The sequence below is a fragment of the Amia ocellicauda genome, chromosome 6 (genome assembly GCF_036373705.1).
Source record: "Amia ocellicauda isolate fAmiCal2 chromosome 6, fAmiCal2.hap1, whole genome shotgun sequence".
In the NCBI taxonomy this organism is placed as follows: domain Eukaryota; kingdom Metazoa; phylum Chordata; class Actinopteri; order Amiiformes; family Amiidae; genus Amia; species Amia ocellicauda.
Genome location: NC_089855.1, coordinates 28,625,896 through 28,652,657, shown reverse-complemented (window position 1 = coordinate 28,652,657; position 26,762 = coordinate 28,625,896). Strand labels below are relative to the sequence as shown.

Sequence of the window (26,762 nt, the reverse complement as noted above, 5' to 3'; positions counted from 1 at the left end):
AAATAGTTTTGCAAATTATTCAACATGATTTGATAGGATCTTTCGACATTCGATACTTCTAAGTCAATAAATAATTAGGTATTTTCCCAACACAATAGGTTTAGACATTCAGTGGAAAAGCCAGTATCGGCCATCATCTTCTTCATTCTGTGGAGTAGTCATGGCCATTACTGAGCTCTTTTACTTATTATAACACATTTCTGTGAATTAAAACAGTTCAGTCAGGAATTAAATGTACAGCGCTTAAAGAAAACAGTGTTGTCATAATTACTGTGACATTAAGCAACAGTGGCTTTGATCAACAAACACACCTGAAAATAAAACAGCATGTGAGGACAGCAAAATCCCAATGGATGTTTCTTTGAAAACACTGACATGTGGAGGGAGGCAGGGCTATGAACTAAAGTCCCCTGCCAGGAAAGTGGTACCATCTCAATTCTTCTCCAGGGCAACTTTTAATGCCCTCATCAAATGCCATTAAACTCCAGTTACAGTAACAAAATAAAACAAAAACAAATCAAAAAGAAAACTAAAACCTGAAAATGTGCCACAGTAAACAATGGTTTCAGTGGTATGACTGTTCTTCTTCACTTGAATCCCCCCTGCTAGCTTGGAAGCTAATCGATATAAACTACACCGGTCAGACATTGATGCATTGCACAAGAGGCTCAGTTGTTGCCAGGTAAATGGCTAAAATAGGTGGCAACGCAATACAAGTTCATTAGTTCCCCTCACACCTCAGTGTGGGCAGTCTGAAAACAACTGACTAAAGCATTATTGCGTTTGCATGCTTTAATCAGCCACCTTCGCACAACCTACAACGCTCACTGGCTTATGCAAATGCCATTGCTGGTAGATCACACAGATGTGTCGGGCCAGAGATTGGGGAGATTGGGTAATTTTCCTGTAGCACCTGAGACAGGGGTGGGCTGTGTGTGTTCCCATTCATCAAGCTGACATTTGTATCTGTATACTGAGTACTAATCATGTGGCCATTATTAAATCCTACAAAAAATTGAAGAGGACTAATGACCTTTTCAGTCAGCATGGGAGTAGTATGGGTCTGCATTATGTCTGACCTGTTCTTGGTGTGGTGGTTTTAAATAAAGAATCTGAGGGCTCTGGAATTATTCAGACCTCTTAAAAGGCACTTCAGATTAAAAGCTCTTAGACCAACTCACGGACAGAAATGACATGACACTGGATGGTTGAATACGCTGAAGCTTTCGTTATATACACACGCGTTATATCGGGAGCACTTTTTAAATAAGAGGCTGCTAACACTTCCTTTGACAAATTGTGAGGTTTCTGAGAGCTGTCTCCTTTGATTTGGAATAAATGAACATCTGTCTAAGGTTTAGTGAAGGGAAAACAGCTGACATTGAAATGATTCAACGATAAAATGTCTCTGTCTTTCACACAATAGATCGGTGGAATTTTTTTCTTCTCAAAACCCATTTTACACCGTAAAGAAAGGTCAAAGAAAAAAAAAAAATATATATATATATATATATATATATATATATATATATATATATGTATATATAAACAAATAAAAACAGGCACTGACATCAGACATTGTTTACAGGTGCACATATATGAAAGCATTGCATGATGCTTGGAGTGACACTGAACTAGACAGTGTTGGCAAAGGGAAATGAAAAGCAAGAAAAATGTTGTCATTAAAGCAAAATTTGATAAAACAAAATATTAGAAGAAATCGAGTTATTGTCTATAACTGTTAACTTAAAATGGATTGCCTGTTTAACAGGGTGTAAGATTGCTGGATTCATTTTGCTTTCACTCAGTCTCTTTTTATTGGTCTTTTATTAGTATTTAAAATGCCAAAATAACCACAGTGAGAGTCTCAGAGCTGCCTCACTGGTCACGCTGTTCTGGCTGGGGATATTTATTATAGCAACCTACATCTGCCTTTCATGATTTTTAAACCGATTTCATTACATCATCTAACTGAAATCAGGCAAGAATGTAAAAGCTACAATAGTGGACTGCAATTGGAATTCTGTTAGTTTTGCTTAGACAGCAAACGTTACGCAAATCTGTAACGTAAATCCATTTACAAATTCAGAATTATTTTAATCTTTGGTTGGTCTCAGTTTGCTCAAGGACAGCACTGCCCTGCTCCGAGACTCCACAGTCCTGAGTTGAGGATAATACCTCTGAGCAGACAGCACGTCCGTGTGTCCGCGACCTGTGCTGTTCAGGCCAGCCAGACTGTCTGAGCATCAGCATGACGTGCATGTCTCCCAGTCATTTCATAATTAGGCGGCAGTTGGGGTGTCCCCAGGCAGTCTCTGTACCCCTCAGCAAGCCTGCGTTGACTGAGTATCAGGGTCCTGCCTCATCTAGATGAGTGTTTTCAATCTGGATAAGCCCATTCGGGGATGCTACTTGACACTGTTATTAATCTTAGTATCAGTACCCATAGTCATAGTAGTAGCAGTATAATTATTGCTGGTAACAAGATATTGTCCTGTTACAATATCAGAGCAGCTTGAGGCGAATGCATGTGATCTATCGATGCATTCAATCACTCGAAGTCATTAATTTGCTTAATTGCCATTTCTTTAAGTGGGTTTTTGTATCTGCTCCAAGACTCTCCGAATGATTTCAGTTCATAATGTGACATCGTTGTTCTGTTTTGTTTTCTGTGTCACTGGGCATATTACTCCCCGACCACAAATGGTTGCCGCAGCTTCAGACTAATACGAATTTAAAGTTAAGAATTTTATCTTTGGTACTGTATCGTAATGTGCTTCTATTTTTACTCCGGTGTAATGATCCGGTAGCACAAGGCTTTAAAGCTATTACCTTATGAATCCTATAGACAATTTGTGAATATGTACTCCGCTCTGTCTGAAAACAGAAAGTTGTCTTTTTCATGTTTAAAGGAGCATCTTCAACACATTTATTTTAGGGTTTTGCTGTAGCATCTTATACATTATATATATACCGATCAGCCATAACATTATGACCACCTGCCTAATATTGTGTAGGTCCCCCTTTTGCCACCAAAACAGCCCTGATCTGTCGAGGCATGGACTCCACTAGACCTCTGAAGGTGTGCTGTGGTATCTGGCATCAAGACGTCAGCAGCAGATCCTTTAAGTCCTGTAAGTTGCGAGGTGGGGCCTCCATGGATCGGACTTGTTTGTCCAGCACATCCCACAGATGCTCGATTGGATTGAGATCTGGGGAATTTGGAGGCCAAGTCAACACCTTGAACTCGTGATTCATCAGACCAGGCCACCTTCTTCCATTGCTCTGTGGTCCAGCTCTGATGCTCACGTGCTCATTGTAGGCGCTTTCGGCAGTAGACAGGGGTCAGCATGGGCACCCTGACTGGTCTGCGGCTACGCATCCCCATACGCAACAAACTGCGATGCACTGTGTTCTGACACCTTTCTATCAGAACCAGCATTCACTTTTTCAGCAATTTGAGCTACAGTAGCTCGTCTGTTGGATCGGACCACAAGGGCCAGCCTTCGCTCCCCACGTGCATCAATGAGCCTTGGCCGCCCATGACCCTGTCGCCGGTTCACCGCTTTTCCTTCCTTGGACCACTTTTGATAGGTACTGACCACTGCAGACCGGGAACACCCCACAAGAGCTGCAGTTTTGGAGATGCTCTGACCCAGTCGTCTAGCCATCACAATTTGGCCCTTGTCAGAGTCGCTCAGATCCTTACACTTGCCCATTTTTCCTGCTTCTAACACATCAACTTTGAGGACAAAATGTTCACTTGCTGCCTAATATATCCCACCCACTGACAGGTGTCATGATAACGAGATTATCAGTGTTATTCACTTCACCTGTCAGTGGTCATAATGTTATGGCTGATCTGTGTATATATATAATACAACTTTAGTATTGATATCGCCTTTTCAAGCTCAATTATAGTAAGTTTACAATAAAATAAATTAAACATGACAATAAACTAACTATAGTTCATTGGGCTAAGAAGGAAATAATTTTGAATTCTTCAGCTTGCAGGGAAAACATTTTCAGGGCCAATATAAAGTAGAAATTGAATTGTAATCAAGTAATTTTTATTTAATTTCTGCAGTGATGCAGATATCTTGCCATTATTTACTATGCAACTATATATCAGATAATAATACTCCTTCTTTATCTGATCAATGCATAAAAGAGTAGGGAGAGTTTTCTGCACTTTCGTGATTTCCTCCAACTAGAACAAGAAAAAGAAACTCAAACCCACTTGCTTTCTGATTTATTATATAGTTGCAAAACATCTGATCCTATGACTTTTAGTTGATCGCGTTTATTTTATTTTTATAAAATCAAGTATTACAACGTCTCCTTATGTATGTTTGTCAGTTTGTTTGATTGAGAGATTGGTTGTAATAAGCTGCTTTGTTGCAGTGAAGTGCATGTCCTTTTTTGTTTAGAGTTCTACTCTGCATAACACACTGCACACTAATCATCAAATCCCACAGAGTCAAGCATTCAGTTGTAACAGTCCAGCAGTGTATAACCCATTGATTAGGAGCTTTGTGGTGAAGGAAAAAGCTTTGCATTTTTTTTTAACAATATAGTAGCTATGGAATGCTTTCTGGTGAGAAACTGAAGCTCCCCACATGAAACATGGGTACAAAATGAGATCTATATAATTAATCTAGAAATCTTCACAAAACCAGAAAGTTGACATGACGTGTCCTTTCTATACAGTCATTAAAAGCTGTAAATTTGAAGTGTGCAAGAAATAATGTATTGTACATCAGGGCAAAAGAACATTGCTAAACTAGCAAGACCTGCATTTAACACAGCCCACCCACCAGCCACAATCCCAGTGTTAAATGACTGGTTTCCATTGGGCAGAACCAAAACGTCTATGGCAAAACAAGACACTGCCACTTGAATAGTAATTTATTGTGTTTTTTAGGTGAGTCAAAGTTGTGATTTAATGGAGTCCTAAAAGTTATTGAATTAATTAAAAAAAGTTTTTGAATCAAACTGACTGAAAATTATTTAAAATAGCTTTATACATTGCTAGCCATCTACAATGAATAATTAGTTGAATCAGAAATTACATTACATTAGTAAATCAGGTGCTATATAATATGGGACTGTGTTTAAGAATCAGTTTCTGTTCGTAACCTACCTATTTAATAAGGCATTAATTATTATGCCTTTTTATCATGTCTAAATCCTATATTTTTCAGTCATTCTCAGCAATAATGAAGTATTGATGAACATAAAAATAGTTGCCCAACATTTGTGTTTTCTATGTGAGATTTGACCCTGTTATTGTTTCAAAGCTCCCCTCGGCAACAGTATTCAATTATTATTGATGTAACGGGTCAATCACTGAATGCCACTTCATGGCATATTTACATGTTTAAGCCAATCTAATGTAAATAGTACTTTACTTAAGACTACTTGTATAACTTTAATGATCCTTTCACATTTCATTGAAAACCAATGTGCCCTATCAGTGTTTAATGTCGTGTCAGAAGCCACATTGAACTATTTACAGATCAGAACATAACAGGATACACATTTTTAATTTGACACTCCAAGGTAGGTCAGCCAGGTATTGATTTGATCTAAGCTTTAGAGCATATTTAGATATAGTGCACTCAAGGTGAAATATACAATTGTGAATGTGTTTCTTTTTCTTGCATAAATAAGCTCCTACTTTGTCACCTCAGTTCAGTCTTTTACCCCTTTCACAGACTTCTCCCCCACCTTTAAATAAGTGACTCTGAATGTGAATACACACAAGCGCCATGCTGTGTATCACATACATCACAGTCTGCCATATTGCCAAAGTGACTAAAATGCAGGCAAAAAATAGATGGAGGAAAAAAAAACACCCTTAGTGTTTCTGTTTCATTTCATAATGCCGTTTTTTATAGTTTCAGTCAGGCTTTTAACTGTCCATTTTGAAGAAAGGCAGAAATCTACCATGTGCTGTTTCTCGTCTGTATGTTTCCAACGATAAGGATTTAACCGCGAGGCAAATTTAGGTTTGCCGTCACCCTAATCAGAAATGCATCAGATTTATCTCTAGGCTTCCAAACAGAGTATTTCAAACAGTGAATTTAAATAAGCCACTTTTATATGTAATTAAATTGATATAATTGGTTCATTATGAGAGAGACGTTTTTTCCTCCCCTTTCAGTCCAGCTCCAATGATACCATGTGTGAGGAAATAAAAAGATGAAATTCCTCTTCTAGCAGAAACAATTTAAGATAAAAAAAATGTTATTTCCTTTCCTTTCTCCTCTACTCCCATGGTCCTCTTTTAATTAAATGTAAATGTGAATATCCACTGTCGATTGTTAATCTAGGTGCAAGAATGTGATGTCCATCTGTGTACTGCTGCCATCTTCAGGTTTTACTGAAGTACGTCGGTCTCAATTAGGGGAAATCCGTTTTTCTCGCTTCATCAAGATCATTAACATAGATTTTTGAAAAGCATAATGGCTTTATTGTGGATTTGTAAGATTTCCATGATTGAACCACACTTTCAGGACAAGTGTGCACATGCTAAATGTTTAATAAGCGGGTAAAGTAACCACCTCAGGTTTAATGTTAATTTAAGTTGGGCTTTCTTCTTAAGCATTGTAACTTTGTAAGCGGTTCATCAAACGCTGTAAAGGAACACTGTAACAGCTCCCAACATTTCCAATAGGAACATCCTTGGGCCCTTTTATAGGATTGACATGTTTTACCTATGCAGCTTTAATTGGTTGACTTTCAGCAATTGATGGCTTCTAATAAAACTCCAGTAACTGCATTCCTGTGCAACTGTAAGCATGTAATTGTAATTGTCTGAGAACATAATGTTACAGGACAGACTCTCAAGGAGATTCGGGCTTATGATGCGTCAAGTCTCCAAAGGCCTCTGAGAGAATATTAATTTAAAAGAGTGAACACGATGCCAGTTCAAAGTAGATTCTAACCCATCGCTGTCAATGTGCCAAAAGTGCTTAATGATACTTGAAATATAATACTTTCATGCTGTTTTCTTTGGCATAGTTCTAATGCTCCTTTGTTGAGCAGAGACTTGAAAATTATTTACATTTGTTTGGTGTATCTCCCCTTGTGCCTCTTTAAAGACAGTTTTGAACTAATTGCTTTTGAGATGATGTGTGCCATTAAATGTAATTGTTTCCTTGGTGGTGTTTGGTTTTTTCCAGCTGAAGCAGAGCGAAGCGAATGCAGACACCAAAGAGAAGCTCCCACTGCGCCTGCGCATCTTTGAGAAATTCCCCAACCGGCCACAGATGGTTAAGATCTCCAAGCTGCCCTCTGATTTCACTGTCCCTAGAATAAGGTAATGTGGAAAGTGTTGCCATCTGTCTGTCTGTCTGTCTGTCTAAACTCTTCAGTGGCCCCTGGTGTTTTCCTCTGTATTAGATGTCCTCCCTTGTTCAAATGTGAATGGTTCAATGGGCAGCGGTGTAGAGTAGTGGTTAGGGCTCTGGACTCTGGAGTGGAGGGTTGTGGGGTCAATCCCAGGTGGGGAACACTGCTGTAGGTTGAGCAAAGTACTTTACCTAGATTGCTCCAGTAAAAACCCAGCTTCTGGAGAAGGCCAAAGGGTACTCCAGAAGTGGACAACAACCACAATGCTGACAACATGGCAATCAAGTTAAAGTAGTTATTGTAAATAACGTAAAATGAATGGGTATGAAAATAAAAACTGCAGGTAGGTTACATAAGCAACTGTTTATATTTTTTCAAAGTTCCCTCGTGTTCTTGTGTTTTAAGGGAAAGCTTCATGAAGCAGTTCATTGATCGACAGCAGCAAGACACTAGCTGTCTGCTCCGGAGACTCCCCTCCGCTTCTTCTTCTTCCTGTGATCACTCAAAGAGGTCTGGAATAGAAGATAACAAGTATATTGATCAAAAGGTAACTTAACTTCCTGTGTCATTGTGCATTACCCCATGAACTCAATTTATGCATTTGCTTTTTTAAGCTGTTGGCTGTGTATTGTCATCTTTTTCTTATATATATATATTTTCAAGATGTCTGCCATCATTTATGCAGGGGGTTTAGTAGCTGTGAGTAGTCACGCAGATATATTGAATATATTGAATTCATTAGGTTTAAAACTTCTTAAAAATGTGGGCTATGCACAGTGCCTCCTACAAGCTGGACGAACTGGTCTGGAATCTTTTCCATTGTTGACCTTTGCTGGCAGGTCCCAGAAGGCCGTGCACACTGCCAGGTGATCACGGATCACCAGCTGGGGAAGATGTGGTTCTCCGCAGACGGACGACTGTTAGCTGTTCCTTCCTGTTGGCATGATAGATGGATTGTAGGCATTCTGGGCTTGCAGTGCAAGAAACAGAGGATGGTTAACTCTAGAGCAGCTTTGCTGGAAGTCAATGGGGGAAATCAGAAAATAATGTTATGCACGTTTGATTGCCGCATCACCCTATTTTTCTGAAAGATCCATACAGCAGAGTGTGAACAGTGCACGCGCGTTCCCTAAAGGGGAATCCTCACACGTGTGCAGTTCGCACTCTGCTGTAGCTGACACAGCAGTGCCAGGAATAAAATAATCATGTAAAATAATAGCGGCAGTTCTGGGTGGTGACACTTTTTATGACTACAAACAAATGGATCCTTCGGAAAAATAGGGTCATCGAACGTGCATAAAATGTAATTTTTTAAGGATTTTTGTGAGTTTTCAGATTTTCGCCATTGACTTCCAGCAAAGCAGTTTCAGAGTTAGCACCCCTGTGATGTCAGGGCATATTTTTCGATCTCTGATTTCTGGTACATAGAATGAGCTGGACATGAAAAGCTCACAGAATATGCTTCTACTTATAGAATAACCTGAGAAAATATGGGTTTTCGGTGGAGTTCCCCTTTAAAGTAGAGGGAATGCTGGGATGCAACATATTCACAGAAGAAAACACAATGAAAGATGATAAGATAATCTCACATGAGTAAATAAGCAGAGAAACCCAGAGGTATTGCTCCGTGCTCTTCCCACAAAGCAAAATTTGTTTATACCACTCCTGTGCTATAGTACCACATTGTATTTATTCATTTATAAAGCCACACATGGCTTGTACAACTGAACTTTTAAACTACATCCTTCATCAAACAGCCAGGGCTAATATATGAGCATTACAACACAAAGACAATGAATCTGACGGCTGACTAGGAAGAATAACAGCCTTACTTTCAGGCGTAAACTGAGACATTGTTAAAATCAACTTTGGATACATTAAATGCTATGCTCATATAATTATCCTGCACATGTTTTACTAAAGAAACCACCTGCATTTTCTTTCAGGGATATATTAGAACAGAAAAAACACAGCTAAATAAAAATTGTAAGATAAATAAACCTGTGAATTTCATACAGCCTTACACAAGGATTTTTAGTATGAAGTATGACAGATGTAAAGTCACTACCAGCTGAACTAGGAACACAAACTTAACAAGATCACCGCCTACTCAAATTTGATTTTCCCAATGCCAGCTCCTTGAGAAAATAGCTTTTTGCAGGTTCCTAAACAGGGATGTGTATTGATCTTTTGTAAAAGGAAACTCTATAAAGCCATCAACTACCTCAAAAACATGGCAAAAAATAAGTAGGTATTGATTATTTGCATTAAGTAGTTGTCTTCTTATTATTTTTCAGTGCTAACTGGTGCAATTTAGTGATGAATGACTGATGTTTGTTGCTATCATATGTGGATTAGTGCTTCTTTTTTATCTTCATTGTGCACTTGGTTGTAATTTTTGTTTAGAACTGCCTGCCCTATTTTTTAGTAGAAACAATTCATTGTCACTGTAATTTGATGGTTTGCTATGTGGTACATATTATAAATGTATACTTGGGTCTGTATATAAAAATACGATGTTTTTTGATGTACAGGTACTAAAACTTGATAATAGTACCTTCTGAGTTCTGAAAGTAGGATCAATTTCTATATATTTATTGATATTGCAACATAACACTTTTTCTTCCATCGGAATGTTATTTTAAAATGCATAATGTTTCCAAATGAAATCTTTCAACAGAACTATTTAAACAATTGTAGGCTTTTATACACTGAAATGTAAGCAGGGTACCTTTGATAACCAATTCTTATTGTTCTCCACCAGAAGTTATTATTGTTTAACAAAATGGATCAATTCTGTTTGAAACAGTCATTCCGCTTTTCCTTTACGGTCCCCAGACTAGTCGATAGATGTTTATAAAGTGGGTTCGGAGACAGACTTGTCATACCAGTTTTGTATATAATCTGCACTAGTTTTGGAATCTGGCCTAGACATTGGGGATAATACGCTCATCTCTTCTGAAAATAGAGCTGCCATGACATTTTGCCATCCGAAGAGCAGACCAGACAAGGGTAGGCTGAGGTTAATGCTACATGTGCCGCTCAGAGTAGTACCCTGAGATCCACAGTCTGGACAAATGGCTTTTAAATGACTAAACAGGTTTTTTTTACCCCTCATCCCACTGAGTGTTTAATGCTACAAAACTTGAGCTATTATCTCACAGCCAGATCTGGCAGATTGTTAAAGCGGACTCATGATAGCAGCCACTGATGAAATTAATTTTCCTTGTTGATGGTGCTGTAAAATGGAACGTTGTGCTTTTCTGGAGTACATTTTTTTATTGTTTAGTTTCACTGCAAAATAGCAAGTTCCACCACACAGTCTATCAATAAAGTATTAAATAAGTAGCACTAATAAAGTATTACATGCTGTAATAAGCATGCTGTACTATTTCCTCTCATTGTGTTTTTTGTTTGTTTGTTTGATATTACACAAAAATCTGCTGTTTACAATCACCTTTGTTTAGTCATTAGTTCTGTATGTTCATTTTTCAAATATACTCTATCCTTGCAATATTTCTTTTGTGTGTGTAAAATCATTCTATAACGGGTGGTGTTTTTTGTGTGTGTGTAGTTAAACTACAGATGTATTTACTGCAAATGTAAAACCTGACCTATTATAATCACAGTCTTTCTTTGAAAGGATCTAAGCAATCAGATGCAGTGTCTCACCATTACAGGATGAATTATTTAATTATCTTGTTTATCTTTGAACATTTTGAGCTCTTAAATATGTTTTTAAATCCATCATTTTAATTTAAATAATCATTTTGCTCTCGTTTAAGTGTTATTCAGCAGCCAAAGAAATTAGATTAAATTAAATTATTTCATTTTCACAGTTACGAAGGTCAGTGTCCAGTATTCGTGCTCGGAATCTCTTGGAAAAGGAAACTACAATCAATAAAATCCTCCGGTAAGATCAATCTTCTCTGCAGCCCCTGGACAGATCTGGTTGTCTGCGTCAAATCTGTAGAATAGAAGTACTAGTTGATAGAAGGAGCAAAGATTCTATTTGTTTGACACCACTTGAGACTAAATCCCACTTTCCTTAAATGCTATTACATTTATTTGGTCAATCAGGACTTCTTCTTTGTGCACTTAATGTGCAATTGCCTTAGGACAGACCAAGCACAGATCCTGGCTTTAATAAAGCAATATTATTGCCTCTGTATTTTACAGTTTGTAAAATGAACCTGTTGAAAGAAAAAAACAATATGCAGGTTCTAATTTAAACATTAAAAACAGCATACAGTATGGTGTGTTATCTAAAACGTTCAGTTGTTTGAAATTAAAACAAATGAGAAAAAGATGATAACATTTGCCTGGCAGTATTTTATTTTTTTACAGCTAAACTAGGAACTGACGTCAGCCGAGATAATAGCATTTTTTTCTCCAGGCAAGTAACACTGTGTTTATCTGGGTGAAGGAACAAAATGAATAATAATTAAATTCTGGCAGAGCTGCATGGAAATTAGCCTATTTAGGGTACATTAGACTGAACATCGCACTCATTGCGATGAGGAGTTCCGGAGTTGAATTAAACAGTGTACCCTGAGCATCAGCAGGGCCCTGCAGCCCTGAGGATGGTACATGTGTTTATACTGTGTGCGATCCTCTGGTTTATCGGTCTCCCCACCTGCCAAAACTGTGAGGCGACTCTGTCTGGCCTCCTGTCTGTACAGGAAGCATTTCACCGCGCAAAGTGCTTATAAACAAAAGTGACATTTATTCATAAAGCCCACATAATAATTAGCCGTGTTGCGGTACATGACTTGGCAATTAATAAAAAGAAAGGAGCCTTAAGCGGTGGCATAACTGATTAAATAATTATTTGTATGCAAGCGGGCTTAGATTTATAGCCTGTTTCTATGCTGAACCTCTAAGTGCTGTAATAAATAATGCATTTTTATCCCTGCTACTCATGAAGCTTCTCTGGCATATCTAATGGGCCTCATGGGGACATTAGGGGAGCATGCTGCTGTTGCCAGTCACGGGCCCACTAAGGGTGTTAATGGCTGACTGAGTAAGAAATATAGATTATGAAGTGCCTTCCTGAATTAGCACCGAAATATTAAGCTGCGCGGGGCGTCACCAGCGACACCAGATGTTTCGCTCGTGCGTGCTCTGCAAGTTGGGACCACAGGTGTCCGTGCATTCGAGAAGGAGCATTGAATTACATGTGTCAGAATGCATACCGCTTTAGAAATAGCACAGACAAAACAGATACATAGGTGATCACACTTTGGAGTGTCGTTCATGGTAATGCATAGGTGGTGTGACTTTGGGAGGTGTCTGCCTTTCAGAGCCTGTACTCGGCAGCGGATGCTCAGTGGGTCGTTCGAGGGCCAGCCCGCCAAGGAGCGCTCCATCCTCAGCGTGCAGCATCACATCCGCCAGGAACGCAGGTACCTCGTAATCTTATTTCCACAGGCCATATATATATATATATATACAGTACTGTACAAAAGTTTTAGGCAGGTGTGAAAAAATGCTGTAAAGTAAGAATGCTTTCAAAAATTGACATGTCAATAATTATATTTATCAATTAACTAAATGCAAAGTGAGTGAACAAAAGAAAAATCTACATCAAATCAATATTTGTTGTGACCACCCTTTGCCTTCAAAACAGCATCAATTCTTCTAGGTACACTTGCACACAGTTTTAGAAGGAACTCAGCAGGTAGGTTGGCCCAAACATCTTGGAGAACTAACCACAGTTCTTCTGTGGATTTAGGCAGCCTCAGTTGCTTCTCTCTCTTCATGTAATCCCAGACAGACTCGATGATGTTGAGATCAGGGCTCTGTGGAGGACATACCATCACTTCCAGGACTCCTTGTTCTTCTTTCCACTGAAGATAGTTCTTAATGACTGTTGCTGTATGTTTGGGGTCGTTGTCATGCTGCAGAATAAATTTGGAGCCAATCAGATGCCTCCCTGAAGGTATCGCATGATGGATAAGTATCTGCCTGTACTTCTCAGCATGGAGGAGACCATTCATTCTGACCAAATCCCCAACTCCATTTGCAGAAATGCAGCCCCAAACTTGCAAGGAACCTCCACCATGCTTCACTGTTGCCTGCAGACACTCATTCGTGTACCGCTCTCCAGCCCTTCCGTGAACAGACTGCCTTCTGCTGCAGCCAAATATTTCACATTTTGACTCATCATTCCAGAGCACCTGCTGCCATTTTTCTGCACCCCAGTTCCTGTGTTTTCATGCATAGTTGAGTCGCTTGGCCTTGTTGCCACATCTGAGGTATGGCTTTTTTGCCACAAGTCTTCCACGAAGGCCACTTCTGACCAGACTTCTCTGGACAGTAGATGGGTGTACCAGGGTCCCACTGTTTTCTGCCAATTCTGAGCTGATGGCACTGCTGGACATCTTCTGATTGTGAAGGGAAGTAAGCATGATGTGTATCTGCTGCAGTAAGTTTCCTTGGTTGACCACTGTGTCTGTGGTCTTCGACGTTGCCTGTTTCTTTGTGCTTCTTCAAAAGAGCTTGGACAGCACATCTGGAAACTCCTGTCTGCCTTGAAGTTTCTGCCTGGGAGAGACCTTGCTGATGCAGTATAACTACCTTGTGTCTTGTTGCTGTGCTCAGTCTTGCCATGGTGTCTGACTTTTGACAGTAAACTGTCTTCAGCAGCCTCACCTTGTTAGCTGAGTTTGGCTGTTCCTCACCCAGTTTTATTCCTCCTACACAGCTGTTTCTGTTTCAGTTAATGATTGTGTTTCAACCTACATATTGAATTGATGATCATTAGCACCTGTTTGGTATAATTGTTTAATCATACACCTGACTGTATGCCTACAAAATCCCTGACTTTGTGCAAGTGTACCTAGAAGAATTGATGCTGTTTTGAAGGCAAAGGGTGGATTTGTTTTAGATTTTTCTTCTGTTCACTCACTTTGCATTTTGCTAATTGATAAATGTAATCTATTAACATGTTTATTTTTGAAAGCATTCTTACTTCACTGCACAGTACTGTGTGTGTGTATATATATATATATATATATATATATATATATATATATGCCAAATATTACAAATCACTGATCAATACAAGTTCATGCAAAAAACACAAATGAAAATAACTATTAAACATATCAGGAAATTATTAAATTAATGTAAATAAAGAAAATGATTAGTGATTGTTAAAGCTGTACAAGTTCAAGGATAGTGCAGACTTTTATTAGATTAGAGGGAGCTGTGATTCTGTACTGATGCATTGGTTGTATTAAACGTTAAACCCTTCAGAATCAAAACATCAAAACAGCATAAGAAATCTAATAAGCATTGAACTACTACTGTGGAAAATTGCTGTTTTGTTGCTCTTGATGCCTCTGGCATGAACTTTAGAATTGTATTAACTGTATAACACAGGCCCACAACAATGATCTATGCCAGGTACAAAACTGTATACAACTTTATCTACTACTGAAGTTATTTCTTTCTAGGTAAGCTACCCCTATTCCTAACCTTAGGTCATTTATTAATTCAGTTTTAGACTAACTGAAACTCAAACAAAGATTAAGGTTACACATGTAACCTAGACATTCATAATTGTTTGGGTTGTGTGTCATATTGGTATTCTGACTAATAGACCTTATTAGCTTAATAGTCTTGTTAGATACAGCCACAAACCCAATCCTAGCCAATAACAAAATATGAAGTTTACCCAATCTGCCACTCATTTTCCCAATAGAAATATAACCTTATCACTAATGGAAGTATACGTTTTCTGGGTAAAGTTACCCTATCACTTGCTGCTGCAGCACTACATTTTAAACCGTAGTAACAGATGATACCTGAAAAACTTCAAACAGGTAATTCTATTACCGTTTATATAGGATATTGTGAGTTTCTGTCTCAGTAGGATCTTCAAACTGTCTTTATTTAGATCAGCTGACCCCATTTTATCCTGTATGTCCTCTCTGAATCGGACCATCCAAAGCCTAACTCTTCTGTTGCTCTAGGTCCCTGAGACATGGCTCAAACAGCCAGAGAATCAGCAGAGGAAAATCCCTGGAAACACTGACGCAGGACGTAAGTTGAGATATTATTAATTTGACTTGCTCTTTTCAGACACTTCACCACTTCAGAGAGCCAATACTGATTAATTGTGTTTTGATACAGCTGAGAAATGTTTAACTGTTCCCTTTACCAGAATGTTTATATATATATATATATTATATATATATAATGATGATGATTATATATTTTTTCTCACATTATGCATATACAGTAATCCCTCGAGATATGCAAATTTGAGTTATGCAAATATTGCATTTTATAAACGGACATCCAAGCAAGACAATCAATTTCGAAATGTGTGCGAAATTCCTGTATATATGGGACCAAGCATCTTTTCTCAGCGTTTACAAAAGTCCATTCCAGATCACAGGTTGCTGCCAAGAGATTATTTTACTAATAATCTCTTCCTTGTAATAACTCTAAAATTAAATCAGAATTATGCTTACTGGGCAAACCTTCATCTCAATTTGTTTTATTTCAAATAAATAAATAAATAATAAAAAATAATGCAAAGAGTTGATTAAATAAGTTGATGTATGACTAATAGAATTGTACAACATAGAAAAATACAAATTTATGGTAGTCACAAATGCATGACCAAGAATTTAAATTGATTTTAAATGAATTCAAAAATCAAATGTATTTCTCTTATTGTCAGAAATGTATTACTCTATACATCATAAATATAATTATAAATGTTAGATCATTTGAGAGCATTCCAGAGCAGTCAGGGTGGCCTGGAAGCAGGGATAGTTTTTAGTGATTAAGATTGTCTTTGATCCCAACTGAATCTTGAACTGAACAGAATGTTTTAAGCGTTTTTTTTTAAATTTTATAGTGCTTTATATCTGTCAATTGAATAAATATTCACAGAATATGATGTTGTAACTGTATAAATAATGTATTGACTGGAAAACCTTTAATTTTGTTACCTTAAGTGTAATACAGGTGTATAAAATATGGTGTCTGAGTTACACATATCGTCACATTTCTATCATTTGCTATATGATGATGCTCCCAGAGTCGTGTGATTCTTGCCTAGGCAAAGTTTTCCAGCAACGCAACTCTTATGTATCTCAAGGGATGACCGTACTGTGACTTGATGTCATAGGTTAGCAGATATTCAGAATCCTGTTTTATTTTCAGCACACCAGCACTGTGAGGTACCGCAACGCGCAGAGAGAGGACAGCGAGATCAAAATGATCCAGGAGAAGAAAGAGCAGGCTGAAATGAAACGGTGTGCCCAGTTTGTCATCCACTTGTACCAAACCGTTCAGAGACCTCAGCTCAGCCCTTTACCTTCCCCCGACCTGAATCAAATATTGTATTTGTTTATCATGTGCCGCCAGCCTGTGCAGTGATTCACTCATGTTTCTCTGCCTCGCTGAAAGTCCTCATGGGGGGCTCATTTATCATCGCAGTGTGGGAAATCAGTCAATCAGTCAAATCAATCATTGCTCGTGTTCCTGTCCGCTGACTGAAACTGTGAAACTCTGTTCTGATAGCTTTAAAATGGTGCTTCTGATAGCTTTAGGACTAACCTCATGTAGATACAGCTGTAATTCACTGACAGGCGGTCATTAGTGGGTCCTGCTGCAAAGGAGGCATAAATTCAGAACAGCTGTCTTTTTCTTTTTTACTTCGCAACCAAACTGCCTTTTTTCCCTGATTAAGTTCATGTGAATATTGTTGACTTTTTATTCATATATTTTGATGTTATTTCTTTCAAGAAAAGTCCAGGAAGAAGAACTGCGAGAAAACCACCCTTACTTCGACAAGCCCCTGTTCATAGTTGGACGAGAACATCGCTTTAGAAACTTCTGCAGAGTGATAGTGCGAGCCCGCTTTAACGCGTAAGTTTCTGCAAAGCACTTTTTTCTTCTCGTTGTCGGTGTTGAGAAAACAGAACTGAAATTTCAAAGCAAATAAAATTCTCGGCACTGCTGTTTATTTTTAGTTTGCTCTTGAGTAAGATTGCAGAACTCAGCTACTGACAGCATGAGATCAAATGAATAGGTAATAAAGAGTATAGCAGAGGAGTTTTAGATTCCCTCAAACTTCTGCTAACGTTATATCATGGATATTGCATTGGTAGTTTGGTATATTCTTGTCTTGTCTATGTGTATTGTTCCACTGTGCAAATTTTAAGCTTTTTTAAACTAAATTATAGTCCCATCTTTTCTTCTTATCAGAAGATGAGATGTAGAGACAAATATGCAGAATTGTTTGTCAAGAAAATGTCATAGGGAATGCATTTGAATTGTTTTAATTTACCAAATAGAAGAGTCATTGTTTGTGTGTTGTTTTTACATCAAATATTAAACTGGGCTATTGTGTCGTTCACAGTTTCTTTTTCATTTTTATTATTATTATATGTTTTATTATATATTTTGTTCAGCTCAAAGACAGATCCAATTACAGGGGCAGTGAAGAACACCAAGTACCATCAGCTCTAGTAAGTTCCAGAAACTGCTGCAATGTATTATTTCTGAAGGCTTGTGTTTTGTCCATTTTGTATCCAAGTGGCAAGTCCTGAGTATATTTTTGGAAATGATACGAGTAGATTATGCAGTATTTATAAGTATTTATTATAAATCAAGTAGGAAGTCGCATTTAATTGAATATATTTTATTCATGTAATATTGGAATGACAGGCACTTCTTATAAAGTGTTACCCTCTAGTTTAAGTAGTATCACTAAGGTAGCTTAGCGCTCATATGTGGAATGCATATAAACTCTGTGTAAAAGGTAGGATTCTTTAAACGTAAGGATTCACTTAAAATAAGATCTTTCACTTGTTTTTTAAATGGCACCTCGAAATAATTAATGTGGGACTTGCAATAAAAAGTGCAGTATCTGAAATATATTGCATCAAAGGAATCCTAGGAATCCTTACATTAAGCTGCGTGGTCAAAAGCAGCTAGTTTGGGAATTGCTCAGAACTGATGTAAAGGTTGAGGCAGAATTCTCAACTTATCGGTTTCACAAAATAGAAGAAAATTAGGCTGGAGTTATATAAAGAAGCTCATTAAGTCAAAATTAATTAAAACGTAACCTGACCTAGTTTATGCTTTTAATTTGCTAGCTAGGCATGCTTTACAAAACCCAAATTAATTTGTTTTAAGCTTCTCTGACGTTCGTCTTTTTCTCTCCGTGTGTGATTGGTTTGCAGTGATCTCTTTGGCTTGGTCACGTACCTGGACTGGGTGATGATAGTGGTGACTATCTGCTCCTGTATCTCCATGATGTTTGAGTCTCCCTTCACAAGAGTAATGCATGTCCCCACCTTACAGGTAATATGTCATTTAGTGACAGTTTCAGCACTGCCCTACTGTACTGGTGTTTAGCGTGTCTTGATAAAGGTGTAATTGCAAAGTGGATTTCAAAAGACTATATATTTTTTCATATTCCACACTTTTTTCCATTTCCTGCAGATTTATAATGCAATTTTATTATTATTATTATTTTAATAAATGAGAACAATATTAATGAGTCTTTCTTTTTCCCCGCAGATCGCAGAATACGTGTTTGTCATTTTTATGAGCATTGAACTCAATCTCAAGATCATGGCTGATGGGCTGTTCTTCACACCGACGGCAGTCATCAGAGACTTCGGTGGAGTCATGGACATATTTATCTACTTAGTAAGAATGACTTTAAGTCCAATGTAATTAATCTACCATTAACATCCATTTTTTGTCATTATTCTTATGTTACATGTATTGGATTTACTTGAAATGTCATGTGCATGATTACAATGGAATTAAATCACATGATTCTGCCCATTGGTTTTTGCTCCACTGGAAAAATGAAGTTGCTTCTGCTTTGTCTGAATTGAAAAGACCAGAGCTTGACATTTCCACTGCTCTTTGCCTGTCTCCCCAGGTGAGTCTCATCTTCCTGTGTTGGTTGCCCGCAAATGTCCCCCCGGACTCCGGAGCCCAGCTGCTGATGATGTTACGCTGTCTGCGGCCGCTGCGGATCTTCAAGCTGGTGCCCCAGATGAGGAAGGTGGTGCGGGAACTCTTCAGCGGGTTCAAGGAGATCTTCCTGGTGCGTGAGAGGAGAGGGGTGTAGCTCCTCTACCTAACTTTGATAACATAGCCAGCTTCATCAATATGTTTTACTTCAGGAGCCCCATGCGTATGGATGTGTGTTTTATTTTGCGAATAATTTTTCTCTGTTTAGGTTTCTATCCTTCTGCTGACCTTAATGCTCGTCTTTGCAAGCTTTGGCGTTCAGCTGTTTGCTGGGAAACTTGCTAAGTGCAATGATCCGCACATCGAGAAGCGGGTGAGAACAGCTTTGTTTTACTTTATTTTAAAGGCCATTCGGGACAAACGTAAAGTTATGTGGCAGACACAAAATATGTGCTTTTTTGGTCCAAAGGGGCTTTTTCAATGTCAATTTTGTACCTGTTACAGATCGACTGTCACGGTATATTCCGGATAAATGTGAGCGTTTCCAAAAACTTAAATCTGAAATTACGTCCTGGAGAAAAGAAACCTGGATTTTGGGTGCCACGTGTATGGTAGGTATTTTTTATTGTTGTCTGCTTGTTTGTTGTTGTCGTTTTTTAATTAGTTTTTATTGTTATACATAGTTTTGTCTCAACAACAACTACTAAGCCATTTTTCTTCAATGGCCATTACACTAATTTGGGTGATTTGGGGGGTTAACTGTGCAATATAAATGATTCAGGTTAAATTTGGAATTAATTAAAAGCATGAAAGGGAGTATAAATCACAGCTCTCAAATTGCTAATGGAAGGTCACCTGGAGAGAAATGCTCTTGCATCAACAGTGAGTGACACAATGCTGAATTAAATGTGGGATCCCTCACAGGTTTTATGCAGACAGTAAAATCCTCTTTGAAAGACTGCCATCACTTATGTCTCGTTTTATGACAGCTTTTGACAGACTGATGGATACTTTTTTCAAATAAAAGGCTTTTTGATGTTTTTTAATCTTTAGGAGAGCTCAGCTGTTAATTTGTTCATAATACAATGACTGTGTCCCTGTACACTGATGCAATCCTGGGCAGGACAAATTAAATAAAAAATAGGTCAAGATAAATAACAGCATGAAATTGAGCTGTTGCTGCAGAATATAAACAACACCAAATAATTAAATCAATGTCTTCTACAGTGTTTGACAGCAACACAGAAGTCTGACTCAAGTTAGTCTGTTTCTCTTCCTTTGTGAGACTGAAGGGAATAAAATGTTACAAAACATTATTGGGAATGAATGTTAGAAATGGAGAAAGAATGTAACTGAAAAAACGTATGGATTTGTATCCTGTCAGAGTCTGTCCCATCATCCCATCATCATCTCCAGATATATAGTCTTTATCAGACAGGTCTTTATCTTGGTCTTTTTTTTCCCTTAGGGCAAATCCAAGGAATTTTAACTTTGACAATGTGGGCAATGCCATGCTTGCGTTGTTTGAAGTGCTGTCCTTGAAAGGTTGGGTGGAGGTCAGGGATGTCATAATACATCGCGTGGGACCGGTAATTAAGAATGCTCTCTTAGAAACAAATTAATTTCAGTCATTAAATACACCATCTTAATCCATATGTTGTACAGAAAATGGTGACTAACCACTGTATGTTTTATATATTTATAATGCAGATCCATGGCATCTATATCCATGTGTTTGTGTTTCTCGGCTGTATGATTGGACTGACCCTTTTCGTTGGTGTGGTTATTGCTAATTTCAATGAAAACAAGGTAAGTCCTTGCACTAACTCATTACAGTTCCAACAAGACTAATTTACTATCACTCACTACTGCAATCAGACTAAATCCAGGTCTGAAAGCCATGTCATACTCACACACACTAAAGGAACTGAATCTTTTTAGCAGAAGAGGTCACTATTGTGTACATGGGGACCTGATTAAAGTATTAATCATTCTGAAAGGAACTGACCAGTTCATACATCTTAAAGCTCAGTAATACAAGGACTAGGTGACACAGCAGAAACTAGATTTAAGTTAATTGAAACCAGATAACAAGAGAAACGTTTTCACACAGGGAATTATGGGAATCGGGAGCAAACTCTTTAGTCACATAGCTGAAACGACAGATAACTTTCAAGATCAACCTTAATGGGATTCCTTGAACATTAAGCTACTAGCAACCAAACAAGCAAGCTGGGATGAATGGTATTTTGTTAACTTACTTCTGTTCTTACTGACATTGTGCACAAACAGCCAGGTAGTATGGCCTTCCTGCTAGAAAATAAACAAAATAAACCCTCTACTTTTGAAATATGAATCACTAGGAGTCAATTTGTAGCCATTTGCACTCCGCTCACCTCAGATCAAGACTCATGGGAGATGCTATAATGAAAATCACACATTTGTAATCAATAAAGATACCTATTACTCAAATGCCCTCTGAGGATTTGGTGTCTTTAAAGAAAGTACACTAATGTAGGGAGCTGGCAGTTGGCACTGGGAACAGTACAACAATACTTCACCAATAGGCCTGGGTGCCTGTTACACCAGCCATTGGGGTTTCCCTGCTCCTTGGACACACTTCCAAGCTCTTACACATTACAGTATTACCAGCTGCTGTATCTTCTCCAGCTCTGCCTGAGGTTGAGCACTGTGGCCAAGCCTTGTCCCCATCTCGCTCTCTCTAGGGAACAGCCTTACTCACTGTCGATCAGAGGAGATGGGAAGACCTGAAGAGCAGGCTGAAGATCGCTCAGCCCCTCCACCTCCCGCCACGCCCAGGTCAGTTTGGTAGGGCTTTTCATTAGTAAGTCCAGTGCATGTCTGTGGCGGCATTGGATGTGAATATTTATTTATGCGTGTTTTCTCCCAAGGTTTTATTTTCCCTAAATTCGTCTGTGTGGGAGGACTAATTTTGTATTATTTTTTATTATTCTCAGCATATTTAACATATGCAGAATTAGAGTCTTGGGGGCTGTATTCACTAAACATTTACCACCACAGTAAGTTTGCACCTGTTCCTTCCCTAAAAACAAATGAAGTTGTGAAGTGTCACACAAATCTTCCAGGATGCTGATTTCAAAGTCCCTGCTGGCAGTTTATGTAATTGTAACACAGGGAGTTCTTATGCTTTTTCCAAAGAAAGCACAGTGAATTTTGCATAATGTAGATTTGTTAAATATCAATCCATCAAGGTTACATAATACATCTCTTATATATTCTAACTAAAATTAAAGGAAGAGTTCTTTTGATCAGTTGTACAGGTCCATAAGTATGCCACCACGATACTAGATCCCATCACTGGCATCCCTTATATATAGTACAAGTAAGATTCATGTGACATATTTCAATGAATTGATATATTATGATTAATTGCTTAACAACTATAGATGCTGCTGAGTTTTTCAACTGGGTCTGGACTAATTAGCAATCCACTCACATTCACTTGTGCAGGAGAGGAGGGTCAGAGCTATTACAGGAAAACGAATTGTGCAGCGTTCATTTTAAACCTAATCAGACAGGACCATATTTCAAAATGATTTGCCATCAATTAGGATTGTTCAGAATGACACAAATTGACTACAATTACTATAAAACATATTTTTCATGCTATTCTCTTTTTCTTTTTAAATGCATGTATACTGGTACATTTTCTTAAAATACATAAAAATGTTTCACTCCATTTTGCTGAAAATATTAGCATTCTTTGTGTGCCTCCTTCTATTAATGGCATTCAATCTGTAGCCCACTGCGTTCCCAGAAGGCACTTTACTTCAGTACCGTTTTGATTCAGCAGAGGCTTCATTGTGAAGCACTTTAGAAGCCTTTCATGTGATGAAAAACATTATAAATGTAAGTTTATGGTGAGAAGAGGCAAAGTTATGTCACTGGAACTGGATACACTGCCAAGAGTTCAATGGAGGTGATTTTTTTCTTTTTCTTTTTTAATGACTGCACACTGAGATGGGAGAGAGATGCTTGGAGGCTCACGCACCTAACATAACCCGTTTTGACAAGGCCGCAAAAATACTCTGTGATAAATAATTTTCCCCCAAAGAAACACCTCTCAGACGGTTCGTTATAGATGGGATGTGTTTATAGCTTTGAATACACAGCTCAAATAGAAAAGTAACTTTCAGATGGGTGCAGTATCATAGTCCCCAAAGGCTAATGAGATGTAAGACATGTAATGTTCTCACTATCTGTAACAATGTATTTTCTTGCTGTTGTTTTTCTTTTGTGTTTATTTGATTTACTTGGTTGTTGCTCTTTTTGTGTCTTTCGATTAAAGAACTGGGAGGGTAAATGTACCCTGCACTCTGTACCTACAGCCCATGCATGCCTTCAGTCATGAGCCAGTCATGACTAATTTAATTCTTATATTAAATAGTATCTTCTCTCTTATCTAAACCCTCTTTGGTGTCAATTATCACGAGTTACAGAAACCAAAAGGATCGTAATTACCATCAAATCTATATAAGACAGGCAACAAAACAGAAAAGGGAGTTAATTAAATGCTACCTTGAGTCACAGCAGTGTCCCCAACTCTTTCCGTGGCAAGGGCAACTGCCTGTTTGGAGAAGTCTACCAGGTATTGTTCGAAGGGCTTCAGACGCTGTTAGCCTCTACAGTCACTCAGCCATTAAATGCAGTCAGACCCTCCCTGACAGCTGAAACCCATTGAAGATGAGCCCCAAGCCGCTGCCCGTCAATTTCAGGGTCATTCGGAGGCAGCTCTGAGGACTCCTTGGCGGGACAGACATCACACTTTTTGACATATTTCCCTTCGCCTCCTGGGGAGTTGGGGGCATCGGCAGGTCAGGAAGGGGCAGCCCAGGGTCCCACAATTCACTTCTGCGTGACTGGACGGCCCTGGCTTAGCCTCCTGGCAGAATCATTATTGACATACACACGCGTTTTATCGACATGTACGATGTGAGTGTCAGCTCGCTCGTCTCAAAGGCCGTGCACACGCTTAATGACGAATAATGAGTCTGCCTGCCATGTTCTATAAAAATGTGAATTGTATGTGTGGGGGAGAGGCAACACTTTGTACAAGGGTAGACATTGGTAGGACTAAAACACTTTGAAGGTCATAATGGAGGTGTTTCCATGCTATTATTCTTAAGGACATTTAAAGTTTAAAGCTTAAAGTACCAGAAGCATATGTAGCACCTAATCTCTGATCACATAATTGTTGGGGGGCAATGAATGTGTAAAGTACATCCATTAAATATTTGTTTAACATAGTTCACTTTTTTCAGTGCAGTTATGTTTTAATAGGTTGGATAATAAAGCTTTTTATAGGCATATATCTTGGGTAAAGAAGAATAATCTATTTTTTTACTGACTACTTTGAATGCTTGATTTACTTTTACTTATTTTCTTGCTTTGTTTGGGACTTCTGCTGTACATTAAAGAAATGTTCTTAGTACACCTATTTAAGACCACTTTGAAAATGTTATTCCTCCTGTTCTTGTTTTGCTTTAAAAGCTGCTTTTAAAGTGCTTATTTTTATGAGTTTCAGCTTCAAACTTCTCAGACCTCTCTGTACTGGCTTTCAAAGAGATGAGGATTCACACAGAGTGTTTCCTTTCCAGTCGTAGCTTTATCATTTCAAAAGGTGATTTTTGCACTTTATGTATAATTTGTCTTAGTGTGACATTAGCCTACAAGTATGAGGTGAATTGTTAACATTTGAATTTTGTGCATAATTTGTTCTACTCCACATGCAATGTCTCCAAAATGAGGAAGAGAGAGTTTATCACAGAAACAACACACCATGGCCAACACCTAATTTAGTTCACTGACCTTAACTTTAACATACTTCACAGACAGCACCTTAAACTGCCAAGGATATTTAGTTTATTTTATACGCATATATATGTGTGTGTGTGTATGTGTATATGTGTGTGTGTATATATATATATATATATACACCGATCAGCCATAACATTATGACCACCTGCCTAATATTGTGTAGGTCCCTCTTTTGCCGCCAAAACAGCCCTGACCCGTCAAGGCCTGGACTCCACTAGACCTCTGAAGGTGTGCTGTGGTATCTGGCACCAAGACGTTAGCAGCAGATCCTTTAAGTCCTGTAAGTTGCAAGGTGGGGCCTCCATGGAACGGACTTGTTTGTCCAGCACATCCCACAGATGCTCGATTGGATTGAGATCTGGGGAATTTGGAGGCCAAGTCAACACCTTGAACTCGTGATTCACCAGACCAGGCCACCTTCTTCCATTGCTCTGTGGTCCAGCTCTGATGCTCACGTGCCCATTGTAGGTGCTTTCGGCAGTGGACAGGGGTCAGCATGGGCACCCTGACTGGTCTGCAGCTACGCAGCCCCATACGCAACAAACTGCGATGCACTGTGTGTTCTGACACCTTTCTATCAGAACCAGCATTCACTTTTTCAGCAATTTGTGCTACAGTAGCTCGTCTGTTAGATCGGACCACACGGGCCAGCCTTTGCTCCCCACGTGCATCAGTGAGCCTTGGCCGCCCATGACCCTGTCGCCGGTTCACCGCCTTTCCTTCCTTGGACCACTTTTGATAGGTACTGACCACTGCAAGAGCTGCAGTTTTGGAGATGCTCTGACCCAGTCGTCTAGCCATCACAATTTGGCCCTTGTCAGAGTCGCTCAGATCCTTACACTTGCCCATTTTTCCTGCTTCTAACACATCAACTTTGAGGACAAAATGTTCACTTGCTGCCTAATATTTCCCACCCACTGACAGGTGTCATGATAACGAGATTATCAGTGTTATTCACTTCACCTGTCAGTGGTCATAATGTTATGGCTGATCAGTGTATATATATATATATAACTTTTATTTCTGGTTTAATTCATATGCAGCCTTAAGGTTTGATTTCACCATAGTGTCTGGTGCTTTTCACAACATGTAGTGTGACAGTGACCATGCCTGAGAAAACTAGGGTGTGCATAGAAGGAAGTGCAAATTCAATGCAAAATTCCCTGTTGTGTTGAGAGAGCGTGAAATGTACATTGAAATGTGCCCCTGGTGAGAGTGGTGTTCTCAGTGATTCGCCATCTCCTGCAGCTCCTATCCCCTCAGTGCTGCTGTCTGACTGCGTACTGTATACACTCACCTAAAGGATTATTAGGAACACCTGTTCAATTTCTCATGAATGCAATTATCTAACCAACCAATCACATGGCAGTTGCTTCAATGCATTTAGGGGTGTGGTCCTGGTCAAGACAATCTCCTGAACTCCAAACTGAATGTCTGAATGGGAAAGAAAGGTGATTTAAGCAATTTTGAGCGTGGCATGGTTGTTGGTGCCAGACGGGCCGGTCTGAGTATTTCACAAAGTGAAAAATCTCTGTTACTGATTACAAAGTCTTAATTCTGTCTGCATTTCCGGAAGAGGTTTATTATCT

At 38.7% G+C, this 26,762-nt stretch overlaps 1 protein-coding gene across 2 annotated transcripts in view; it reads left to right on the top strand.

The window, feature by feature from the left end:
• Nucleotides 1-26,762, top strand: part of nalcn (sodium leak channel, non-selective) — a 147,443-nt gene that overhangs the window by 104,947 nt on the left and 15,734 nt on the right. For both annotated transcript variants that reach the window (XM_066706776.1, XM_066706775.1), the window contains 16 exons: nucleotides 7,188-7,324; nucleotides 7,762-7,903; nucleotides 11,196-11,269; nucleotides 12,660-12,761; nucleotides 15,336-15,405; nucleotides 16,540-16,631; nucleotides 17,125-17,247; nucleotides 17,793-17,849; nucleotides 18,567-18,687; nucleotides 18,907-19,038; nucleotides 19,280-19,447; nucleotides 19,583-19,687; nucleotides 19,819-19,925; nucleotides 20,783-20,903; nucleotides 21,025-21,123; nucleotides 22,041-22,134. In XM_066706776.1, the coding sequence (XP_066562873.1) occupies nucleotides 7,188-7,324; nucleotides 7,762-7,903; nucleotides 11,196-11,269; nucleotides 12,660-12,761; nucleotides 15,336-15,405; nucleotides 16,540-16,631; nucleotides 17,125-17,247; nucleotides 17,793-17,849; nucleotides 18,567-18,687; nucleotides 18,907-19,038; nucleotides 19,280-19,447; nucleotides 19,583-19,687; nucleotides 19,819-19,925; nucleotides 20,783-20,903; nucleotides 21,025-21,123; nucleotides 22,041-22,134 (1,744 nt within the window). The remainder of the gene's footprint in view (nucleotides 1-7,187; nucleotides 7,325-7,761; nucleotides 7,904-11,195; nucleotides 11,270-12,659; nucleotides 12,762-15,335; nucleotides 15,406-16,539; nucleotides 16,632-17,124; nucleotides 17,248-17,792; nucleotides 17,850-18,566; nucleotides 18,688-18,906; nucleotides 19,039-19,279; nucleotides 19,448-19,582; nucleotides 19,688-19,818; nucleotides 19,926-20,782; nucleotides 20,904-21,024; nucleotides 21,124-22,040; nucleotides 22,135-26,762) is intronic.